This window comes from Nannospalax galili, unplaced genomic scaffold (assembly GCF_000622305.1).
Source record: "Nannospalax galili isolate Female #2095 unplaced genomic scaffold, S.galili_v1.0 scaffold371, whole genome shotgun sequence".
Taxonomy (NCBI): domain Eukaryota; kingdom Metazoa; phylum Chordata; class Mammalia; order Rodentia; family Spalacidae; genus Nannospalax; species Nannospalax galili.
The window spans coordinates 6,047,265-6,057,797 of record NW_008331606.1 but is presented as its reverse complement, the minus strand read 5'-3'; the positions used below and the strand labels follow the sequence as shown (position 1 = coordinate 6,057,797).

Genomic DNA, 10,533 nt, shown 5'->3' with positions numbered 1-10,533 from the left:
TATTTTTATTTTTATGTGTATGAGTGTATTGCCTGCATGTGTGTAATTGCACCTACGTTGTGCAATGTCCATGGAGGTCAGAAGAGGGCATCAAATTTCCTTGGAACTGGAGCTAAAGCTGGTTGTTAGCTGCCATGTTGGTGCTGGGAATTAAATCCAGGTCTCTGAAAGAGTAGCCAATGCTCTTATCTGCTGAGCCATCTCTCCAGCCCCATAAGCCATTTTATACAGGCAATACAAGTATCAAAACTATCTGTTTGAAAGGTTTGACAGGATTCAGAATTCTACCTGATAACTTCCCCATATCTTTTAAAGACCAAATACTATTAGGCTAACTATATATAAACATGACTAAACTGGTTTTGTAAATTTAAGTGGAAGCAAACAATAAAATAAGTCCAATGGTTTCTATTTTAAATTTAGTTACAAACATGTCTGTAATTTTTTTAAAAGGCATAATGGATCCTCAGTGGACACATAAAATCATGAATAATGCTGAATGCGTTTTTTCCTATACATACCTACTCATGATGAGGTTTAATTTATAAACTGGGCACAGTGAGGCATTAACAACAATAACTTCTAATAAAACAGACCATAATACATTGTAATCATAGTTATTTAAAACTTGTTTATTGCCTTCTATTTTGTTTCTTTCTTTTTTGTTTGTTTGTTTTGAGCCAGGATCTCACTATGTACCCCTGGCTGGTCTGGAACTCACAGAACTCTGCCTGCCTCTGTCTCCTGAGTATTGGGATTAAAGGTGTGCACCACCACACCTGGCAAAACTTGTTGATTTTTGGAAATTTCCATTCAGTATTTTTGGACCACGATTGCCCAGAAGTAACTGGAAGCACAAAAAGCAAAACCATGGGTAAGTGTACTGCAATGCACTGAAATTTTAACAAAGTATGGTGATTCACAGTATCTGAGTTATCCTAAATTCAAATTATCTTTAACAGCTTATGGAGGCAAGTAATTAATACCCTTACTGAAACATGTCACCCCTATCATTGCTTCTTTCTAATGTGACACAAGATTTTGATGTATATTTTGTAAGATCTCTGGAATAAAATTTTTCTTAACAATTTAGCTCTTCTATATCCACTAGTTTATCTTAATGGCTTTCCCAATTCTAAAGATATTTAATACTGAGTTATAATTTATGAAAAAACTTAATAGAGGACTATCACTCCTATTTTATTCAAAGTTCTTCTTGAAACAGGAAAGTGGCTGAATGGCAAATACCTTCAGAGTTATGTGCAGTTTTCTTGTGTTTTCGACAATAAACCCTGTGGAAGAAAATAAATACAAACGTATCAACTATGAAAACTACATTAAATTCATTTTTCACATTAAGAAAAGGAGCAGCACAGATGTTTTAAAAGTCTTATGAAATTTCCTAAATTTTTTCTTTAAACGTATCAGAAAGACTTTCTGGGGATGATGCAATGCTTTAAATAGGGAAACAACTTTTATGAAAGCCTGAAAAGCCAGGTGTGGTAGCTGGAGGACAGCTTGGTCTACTTAGCAAGCATCAAGCTAGTCAGGGCTGCATAGTGAGACCCTACCTCAAAATAAAAAAAAAATCCTAAAGAAAGTCTAAATGATTAAAAATCCTCAAGAGAAGTGAAATACTTACATGTAAATTCCTTGTGAAGGTTTCTCTCGGATTTGAGCTTTATCATGCAATGCGCAGTGGTAGTGGTATGTTCTGTGACAGGTTTTCACATCACAGCCAATTGTTGCTCCAGGACAATGGCACAGAGAACACATCTATGAAAAACAATGAAATAATATTAAAACACAATTCTGCTCTACTATGATGAAGACATTAGGGACATGCCAATTTCTGTGAGGAAAAACAAGCTGGTTATTGAAAAAAATATAATTCATATTACTTTTGTCTTTTTTTTCTCCTAGAAATAATTTGAATAGAATTACTCTGGTGGTATTTCTTTTCACTGACAAAATATATAGGAATGCTATAAATGTCTATGATTTCACTGTGGTCAAGAGAAAATATGAAATACTCTAAGTCATAGATCTGAGCTTTATAGAAATAACATTATTAGGGGTAACTAGGCAAAATATCTCCAATGAGAATTTTTTCTGCCATTAAACTTCCAGGTAATCTTTGGGAAAAATCTTCAAATATTGTTTGGGAACTTGGCAAAATTAACTGGAAGTGAGGCCAGTAGAGGGGATGAAAGAATTATGTAGTTCTTTCAGTACTGTGAGCTCTGAGAACATTTTGTGATGTCGTTGATTATACTGCAAAAATATGCCTGTCTACTTCAATTCAATCTGTTACTTAACTTTTGCATTATGAATTCAAGCAAGTGGATAAAAGAACAGATTCTTTCAATGTATTTTAATATACTTTACATTCTCAATTTATTAGATAATTCATAATGGTGCATTAGCTCATGCTCTGTATTGAAAAAACAATTCTTTTTAAAAAGTATATAATGCAATGGTTGTTAATGTTTTTGGTTCAGAAAACACAGTGTACTGTATTCAGTTGACTTTTACTATGCGATCTCCTAAGCTACAAATGCCACATCAAAAGGATTCACAGTAAGGTAAAAATCAAAAAAACCTTACTTTGTTTCCTGCTTGCTAGATACCTTGTTCTAAACTCTGTGATCTCAGCACTCAGGAGACTGAATAAAGCATGAGGATTATGAATTTGAGGATAACCTGGGCTAATTAGTGATACTGTCTCCAAAAACCAAAACCAAAATCAAACAACAAACCCAAAATCCACTTATGATCCTAATGTTTGGTTACTTGAACCCTACTTGATGTTGATGTACATTTCTCTAAGCAAATAAAACATTTAAACTCATTCACACTCTCAGTTTTAAAAATACTCCTGTGTAAGACAAAACCAAATGCTCTCAACAGAGGTACTTCCCAAAAAACATGAGGGCCATATCCATAATTAACACTTGAGAAAATACCCACTTCTTCAAATAAATAGACTTCAAAGTAATTACTGTAACAAGAAACAGCGTGCTAATGGAGATATAGCTTTATCATAGAGCACTTGCCTAGCATGCATGAGGTCCTAGGTTCACTCTCCAGCACCACCAAAACAAAAAAGAATTAGAAAACACCGTACCAAACAAATTAACATGGAAAGCTCTTTGATCGCTTATAGCTTAAGGTGGGACAGTAGTTGGACTGTAGCTTAGTTATAAAGTTGCATTATTTTGGTAAATTACATTTCTGATCAGAAAACACTAAACCTCTGGACACCACAAAGCTCAAAAAACATTTACAAATCACTCATATTCACCAAATAGAGACATCTCGCAATGTTGCAGTACCTACATGGAAATATTTTTTTTCTCTCTTTTTTTTGTGGTGCTGGGGACAGAACCCAGAAGGACCTTGCACACGCTTGACAAGTGCTCTACCACTAAGTTACATCACCCAGCCCTGAGAATGTATTTTTTTATGACTTGCACACATAATATTTTCCAACCTAACTTTTTACTTTAATAAATCAAACTTTACCCCCTTTCTTTCAGAATTCACCTCTATTAGATGTGGTGGAACACATCTAATAGAGGCAGAGGCAGGTGGATCTTTGAGTTCAAGCCTAGCCTGTTCTACACAGTGAGACACTGTCTCCAAAAAATAAACAAATTTCACCTGTAGTTTATATTGAAGTGTTATCTAAAATGGGTTTAAATAGGTAAATTTTGAAATAATAATTGTATTAAAATAGCAAGCAACTGTTAACAATACAGTTCTGAGCTCAAGAGCACAAAAATACAGTGAGCTGAGCCCCATCAGATGATATTGGAAACAGGAGCATACTCTGGAAAGCAACTTGCCTTGTTTATCAAAGAGCCTTTTCAAAGTTTCTATCCCCTGTTCTGGTAATTGTACTTCTAACAAATCTGCTCAAAACAGAATCAAGCAAGGAGGGTGCAGTGGCACATGCCTTTAATCCCAGCACTCGGGAAACAGAGGCAGGCTCATCTCTGAGTTCAAGGCCAGCCTAGCTGGTCTACATAGGGAGTTCAGGCCAGCCAGGGCTACACAGTGAGACCCTATCTCAAAAAAGAAAACAAAACAAACAACAAGGCATAAACAATTTATATCCAAGCACATGCACTGAAGAATTGTTTTGAATAGTTTCAATTATAAAGTAAGCCATGGGAAACAACAATTTAAAAATGTTTTAGCTGGATATGATGGCATATGCCAGCCTGGTCTACATAGTAAGTTCCAGGCCAGCTGGAGCTACAGGGAGTCCCTGTCTCAAAAAAAATGTTTAAATAAATTTTAGTATATCCATATGAAGGACTATTCTATTGCTACTCCTTCAAAGAAATTCTTCTTCCTTTTTTCAGAGTATCACGATGCAGCCCAAGTTGGACTCAAACTCGTGATCCTGCTGTCTCAATTTACTAAGTGCTGAGATGACAGGAATGTACTCCATACCTGGCTTCAAAGTCATTCTAATGACATAGGCAAAGGTTTCTCTATGTAAATGAAAAACTGGGACAAGACATGAAACTATGTGAATTTCTATCTCAATTTTTTTTAACATACATTTTTAAAAAAACAGGTAAAAGTCAGTAGAGCAAAATGCTGAGTGGATATTTCTGAGTGGTTTTCATAATTCTCTACATTTCCTGATTTTTCTACAGAATATGAAGTACTTTGGTATGCAAACTCTTATTTTTTTAAATGTATCAGGAATATTCTAGCAAATGCATTCAATACTTATCTCTTAGGAGAGAGTGAGAAGGAAACCAAAATATGCCACTTGTATTTTTTTGGTAGACTGTAAATTCAGATCTGCCCAAAGTAAGTGGTTTAAGCTCTTACGGTAAAGTAAACAATTTCATAAATAACCATTTGACTACAGCAACACGGGCCAGATCATGTTTTGAAAGTGATCAAAAGCTCAGCTTTACTTTTGTTGCCAGTTCCAATCAAGGAGAAAGAGGAAGACATACCAATGAAAATATTTTCAGAGTGGAAAATTCTTGTCAAGATCAGGAAGAAGACAGGACTTTTTTGAGGGTTTTTTTTGGGGGGGGGTTACTGCTGTTTACTTTGTGAGACAAGGTCTCACTATATAGCCCACTCTGGCCTCAAACTGCCAATCCTCCTGTGTCAGCTTCCCAAGTGCTAGGATTATAGGCCTGTACCTCTCTGCCTCTAAGGAATAGGAAATCTGTGAACTCATAATTCATAGAATGTGTTTTATGCAGCATTCATATATAAAGTCAAATTTTTCACAAGGTTAGTAAAAATTATCCATCCATAATATTATAATACAAAATTTACATTTGAATGCTTACCTATAAATGCAAAAGGGTGAGAAACAAATGTTATCTATAGTCTATTATACTGTCATGGTCTACTAAGCTACAGCCCAACCTCTGCAATAATTTTTTTCCCCTGAACTTCCATGGGACAAGATACATAATAGTCTTCATCGTGGTTCTTACAACTTGGCTGCTTTATTTGGATATTTTTATAAATGTATAGATCTTACCAGTCAGTCCCTTCTATATTTGTGATGCTGGGGCTAGAACCCAGGGTTTTGTGCATGCTCGACAAGAATTCTATCACTGAGCTATAACTGCAGCTAAATTAATTTTAAGAGTAATAGTGCTGGGCGTGGTAGTGCACGCCTTTAATCCCAGCACTCGGGAGGCAGAGGCAGGTGGATCTCTGTGAGTTCAAGGCCAGCCTGGTCTACATAGTGAGTTCCAGGACAGCTGGGGCTACAGGGAGACCCTGTCTCAAAAAGACCAAAAAAAAACAAAAAAAAAAAAAAAAAAACGAAGAGTAATACTGTGGCTAACTAGGTAGTGCTCAATAAATCTGTTGATTCTAGGTTTATTTATTGAAGAATAGAACATCTTCCATCACATTTTCTTCCTCATTCATGTTTTTAAAAACTGCAGATTTGGGCCAGCAAGGTAGATGGCTCAGTGGGTAAAGCTGCTTGCTGTGCAAGTCTGGTGACCTGAGTTCAAACCCTGGAACCTATGTAATGGTGGAAGGAAAGAACTGCGAGAGCTGTGGCACACATACCCAAACACATCATGTGCACACATACAGACGAAAATAAGCTTAAAATTTTTAGATTTTACATAATTATCTTCAGGTACTTCTAAAAGTAATTATGAGCTAGGTTTGGTGAAATATTAGGTTTGGTGAAATATGCCTTTAATCTCAGAGTTCTGGAGGCTGAGACAAGAGAATGGCAAGTTTGAGGACAATTGGGAGTTCAGGGTCAGCCTAGGCTACATCCGTAAATTGATTACCCCCAAACAGACAACACAGTTTCTACCACCTCTGGCTCTTACAGTCTTTTTGCACCCTCTTCCTCAATGATCCCTAAGCCTTGGGAGGAGATGGTGTGATATACGTGACCCATTTAGGGCTGACCATTCTGCAGTCTCTTATTCTCTGCTCATCGACCATTTGTGGGTCTCTATGTTAATCACCATCTGCTGCAAGAAGAACCTTCTCTGATGAAAGTTGAGAAATGCACTCATATATGGGTATAACAAGGTGTCATTATGAGTCAGTTTAATGTAGGGTCTATTTATGGAATGGCAGTAGGTTCTCCCCTATGCTCTGTGATCTGTCTAGCCACAGGTTCTTGGCTCTGATAACACTGTTAGGCATACAGTCCATCTTGTGAAGCAGGCTTTAAAATCTAGAAGGGTGTTTGGTCACTCATAATATTCATGCCGCATTTCCACCAGCGGGCACATCTTGTACATATGAACCCACAGCACTTATGACAGTATACACAAGACCTGTGCAAATCCAAGTAAGAGAGGGACCCAGCATAGATGGGGGAGGTAGGCAAGAAGCCCTAACCCTAGCTGCAGATCTACTGGCATCTGATGGATGTTGGAAGACAGAGAGAATTTTCCTTACTGGTGTGATGCCTGGTAAGTTGACCAGACTTCAAGTAATACTCATACCCAAGAGCACTTGGGAAGTACAGACTAGATTTGGTAGAGCTTATTTAAGAAGGACAAATAATAATAGAGGGCATAAGCTGTGGATGGGGTATTAAGGTGGGTGTGGAGAGGGGGCAAGGGTCTGACTATGATCAAAATACACTGTATGAAATTCTCAAATCAATAAAAATATTTTTAAAACAAAACATAAACAAAATATTCATAAACTCTATGACCTAGAACTGGGAAATGTGAAATTGGGAAGAATTCAGTTGAACTCCACAGGAGTGGAGGCAAGATTGGGAAGAATTGATTAGCTCGTCTAGAAACAAGGTTGAGAACTAAGAGATAAAGCAAAATTACAGAAACTAGGAAAGAAGATTGGTGGGTAGAAACATTTCTGAAATGTTATGGCAAACAGAAATAAAACAGAGGCCTTCTCTTGAAAAAAGAATTACAGAGGGAGAGTCAACTCTCCTTTGGGGATGTGGCCGCAGGTAGGCTATCCATACACCAGTGGTGGGCCTCACACCCACACGCACATGGGCAGCACTAATTAGACTCCAGGGATCATTAATAACAAGGTGGAGGCACTAGGGGGAGTGCACGGGAGGTGGTTGGATAGGATCAAAATAAAACTATATGAAAGTATAAAGTATAAAGAATTAAAAAATTATTTAAAATAAGAGGGCAGGGCAGTGGGACATGCCTTCAATCCCAGCACTCAGGAGGCAGACAGGCAGATCTTTGTGAGTTCAAGGCCAGCAAGAGCTGAGGGAAGGGACGGAGAGAGGGAGGGGAGGAGGGAGGGAGGGAGAGAAATGGAAAGGAAAGAATATCTTTCCAACCACCACAGCAAGGTGCACGGATTCAACCACTGATGCCCAGTATCTGCCATTGCAGAAAATATTTGCCCTTCGATTGGCCAGTCTTTACCACAACTCATCCTCCACAATGACTGGCAGCTGCCATTTATCACTGTGCTTTCACTGTATCCATGGCTCCTGTGGGAAAATGAAAATTAACCTGACAGCAACATGTTTTTCAAGAACAATGGTGGGCTTTCTCTGCTCAAAAAAGGACCTGACCCACCTACTAAATACTCTATTGAGAGCTGATTTCCTTCTCTCCAACATAGATACAAATGAGGATTCTCAGCTTGTCTTGCTTGTTATGCTTTTGTTTCAAACACCAGCAAAAACTTTGTCACTGACAATGATTTTTTTCTTTCACCCCCCCATTCAGCTTGCTCATAAACCTCAACAATTAATTATTAGTTCCAAAATAGAGAGCTTTGGCAGAGGAAGCCCTGTCCTACTACAGATAATTGCATAGCATTTCCATAGCACGGCCAAAGGCTATGGCAACACTCACAAGCTGGACTATGCTAACGTAGGTGAGGTTGTGTCACAGAATCAGGGTCCCAAGGAGCAGACCCACACATGGAAGAGGAACTAAGTCATGCATGAGAGGGCACACAAAGAACTCAAAGACTGAGATTTAAAGTACAGTAGGCACTAGACAGTGGGCATATCGACTCTTCAGCCTACTGAACAAGGGCAAGAATGACATTCAGTCTGTACAAAGTCTTAAAGACCAAAAGGAAAAATACTGATTTCTCAGAACCTATGGGAAGTAAAATGAAAATGAGGTTGCCCGCTTCATGGTCAGGCAGAAAGTGTTTGTAGAAAACCTAGAATCTAATGGCTACGTGGAAACCTTTATGACACAGTTTCATCCAGCTTAACTATGGCAGAGTATCAGCAGAGACACAAATTCTCAGAGCAAAGCAATGTGATTAACTACTTTAGAGACACTGCTTCAAGAGAACTACTTAGAATACACAGAGAATACAAAGGAAGATTTGAAAAGAAGAGATGATCTAGAGACTGTAAGACAAAGAAAAAAATGCCAAAAGCACTTGGAAAAGGGCACACAACACCTAGGACAATGAGACCAGCTCACCTCACAGTGGTTTCTTGCTTTCTTTGGTTTTTAATAAGATAATACTATCTCTAATAACTGGCAAGCAGGACAATACAGTTGGGGCAAATATTCAGATATGCCCCAATAATGTTTAGTAACTCACTGCTTTAGAGCAATACCTCATACATTCAAAAGAGAGAAGAGTGGCCGCTGACCCACCTGCTTAATTGACAGTAGCCACATTATTTGTTAAAAGTTCCTAAAAAGAATGGCACCGCCTGGAAGGATGCAACATGAACTCAGCTGTTTCTATGTGATCCTACAGGTTATAACATTACTTTCCAAAACAGTATTTTTGGAGATCTCACATAAACAGAATGGGAAGCTAGAAAACATCAATGGGATATGAAAGTTGTCAAAGTCATGGAAAAATGACAAATTACTTGAAAGATTAGGTCCTTAAATTCCAAAAAATAAGGCCACTGAAAAGTACTTGCTTCTACTAGAGGAATAGACTAAGCTGTTACTGAAAAGATCACTTCAGAAGTCTTAGAACTGAGGGAAATGAAGGACGCCTATGAAGTTCTTGCTTAACCTAATCTCTTCATCTAACACTTAGTTTTCACATATTCCAACTCAATCCAATTTTCTGAATCTTGTCAGATAAGAAAAATTCATTCTCTTATTGGAGTCTTTGAAGTTTGTCTTTCCTTTGTTCTTCTGAAAGATTCATAAAGACATTTTCTAAGAGTAAATCTTTTTGTTTAGACTCGTTTCCGTATGGGTCTTTCTGAGAGTGCTGCCAGGCTACTTGCTATATTTAATCTGCGAAGAATGCCAAATACACAGTCACTCTCAAGAACGTACCGAGACATCCCCCACAACCAGATATAAATTATTTTCCATTACTGGTCAGTTGTCCTTGAACTTCTGGGGATTCAACCCAGGGCTTTGTACATGGTAGGCAAATAATCTACCACTGAGACATACCTCCTCTAGCCCCATTTTTTTATTATTGGTTTTGGTTCTCCTCCATTAGCACAAATAAATGGGAATCACATGACATAAAAAGTTCCAGTATTTCAAATTACAGAAATGTACTAAAGGAAAGGAAAAAACCCTCTGCATTTAAAATAAATAAAATAAATAATAGCCAGAAACAGTTTTCTCCATCAATGCTCTTTCTACTTAATAACCCCCAAAGTGAAGCAAAGTTCATTTTAATATAAATTACAGGTAAAATATCTACATACACTAAAAATTAAACTGTATGCCATAATTGGAGCTTTAAAAAAGAATTCCCAGGGCTAGAGAAATGGCTCCGCACTTAAGAGCACTGGCTGCTCTTGCATAGGACCCAGGTTTTATTCCCAGCATTCTCTGAGTACAATCTGGCCTTCAAATTTTTTATCTGGTCATTTACAGAAGTTTGCCTTGTGGCAGACTCCTGTAATCCCAGTACTCAGGAGTTTAAGGCACAACTGCAAATTCAAAGCCAGCCTGGGTTATATAGTGAGATCCTACACTGAACACAAAAGTGACCTGTCTGCAAACCATCCCCTTCTGATTTATTGGAGCTGGTAACTCTAAGGAGTTAGCAGCACCAAGTCACCAGGCATCTGTGTATTCTCTGTATGCAAATAGCTAGTGA

General features: G+C 37.8%; 1 protein-coding gene across 6 annotated transcripts in view; it reads right to left on the bottom strand.

Annotated features, from left to right (window-relative positions):
- Positions 1-10,533, bottom strand: part of Phf6 (PHD finger protein 6) — a 58,829-nt gene that overhangs the window by 34,992 nt on the left and 13,304 nt on the right. For all 6 annotated transcript variants that reach the window (XM_008826758.2, XM_008826754.3, XM_008826756.3 and 3 more), the window contains 2 exons: positions 1,643-1,776; positions 1,249-1,292 (listed from right to left, as the gene is read on the bottom strand). In XM_008826758.2, the coding sequence (XP_008824980.1) occupies positions 1,249-1,292; positions 1,643-1,776 (178 nt within the window). The remainder of the gene's footprint in view (positions 1-1,248; positions 1,293-1,642; positions 1,777-10,533) is intronic.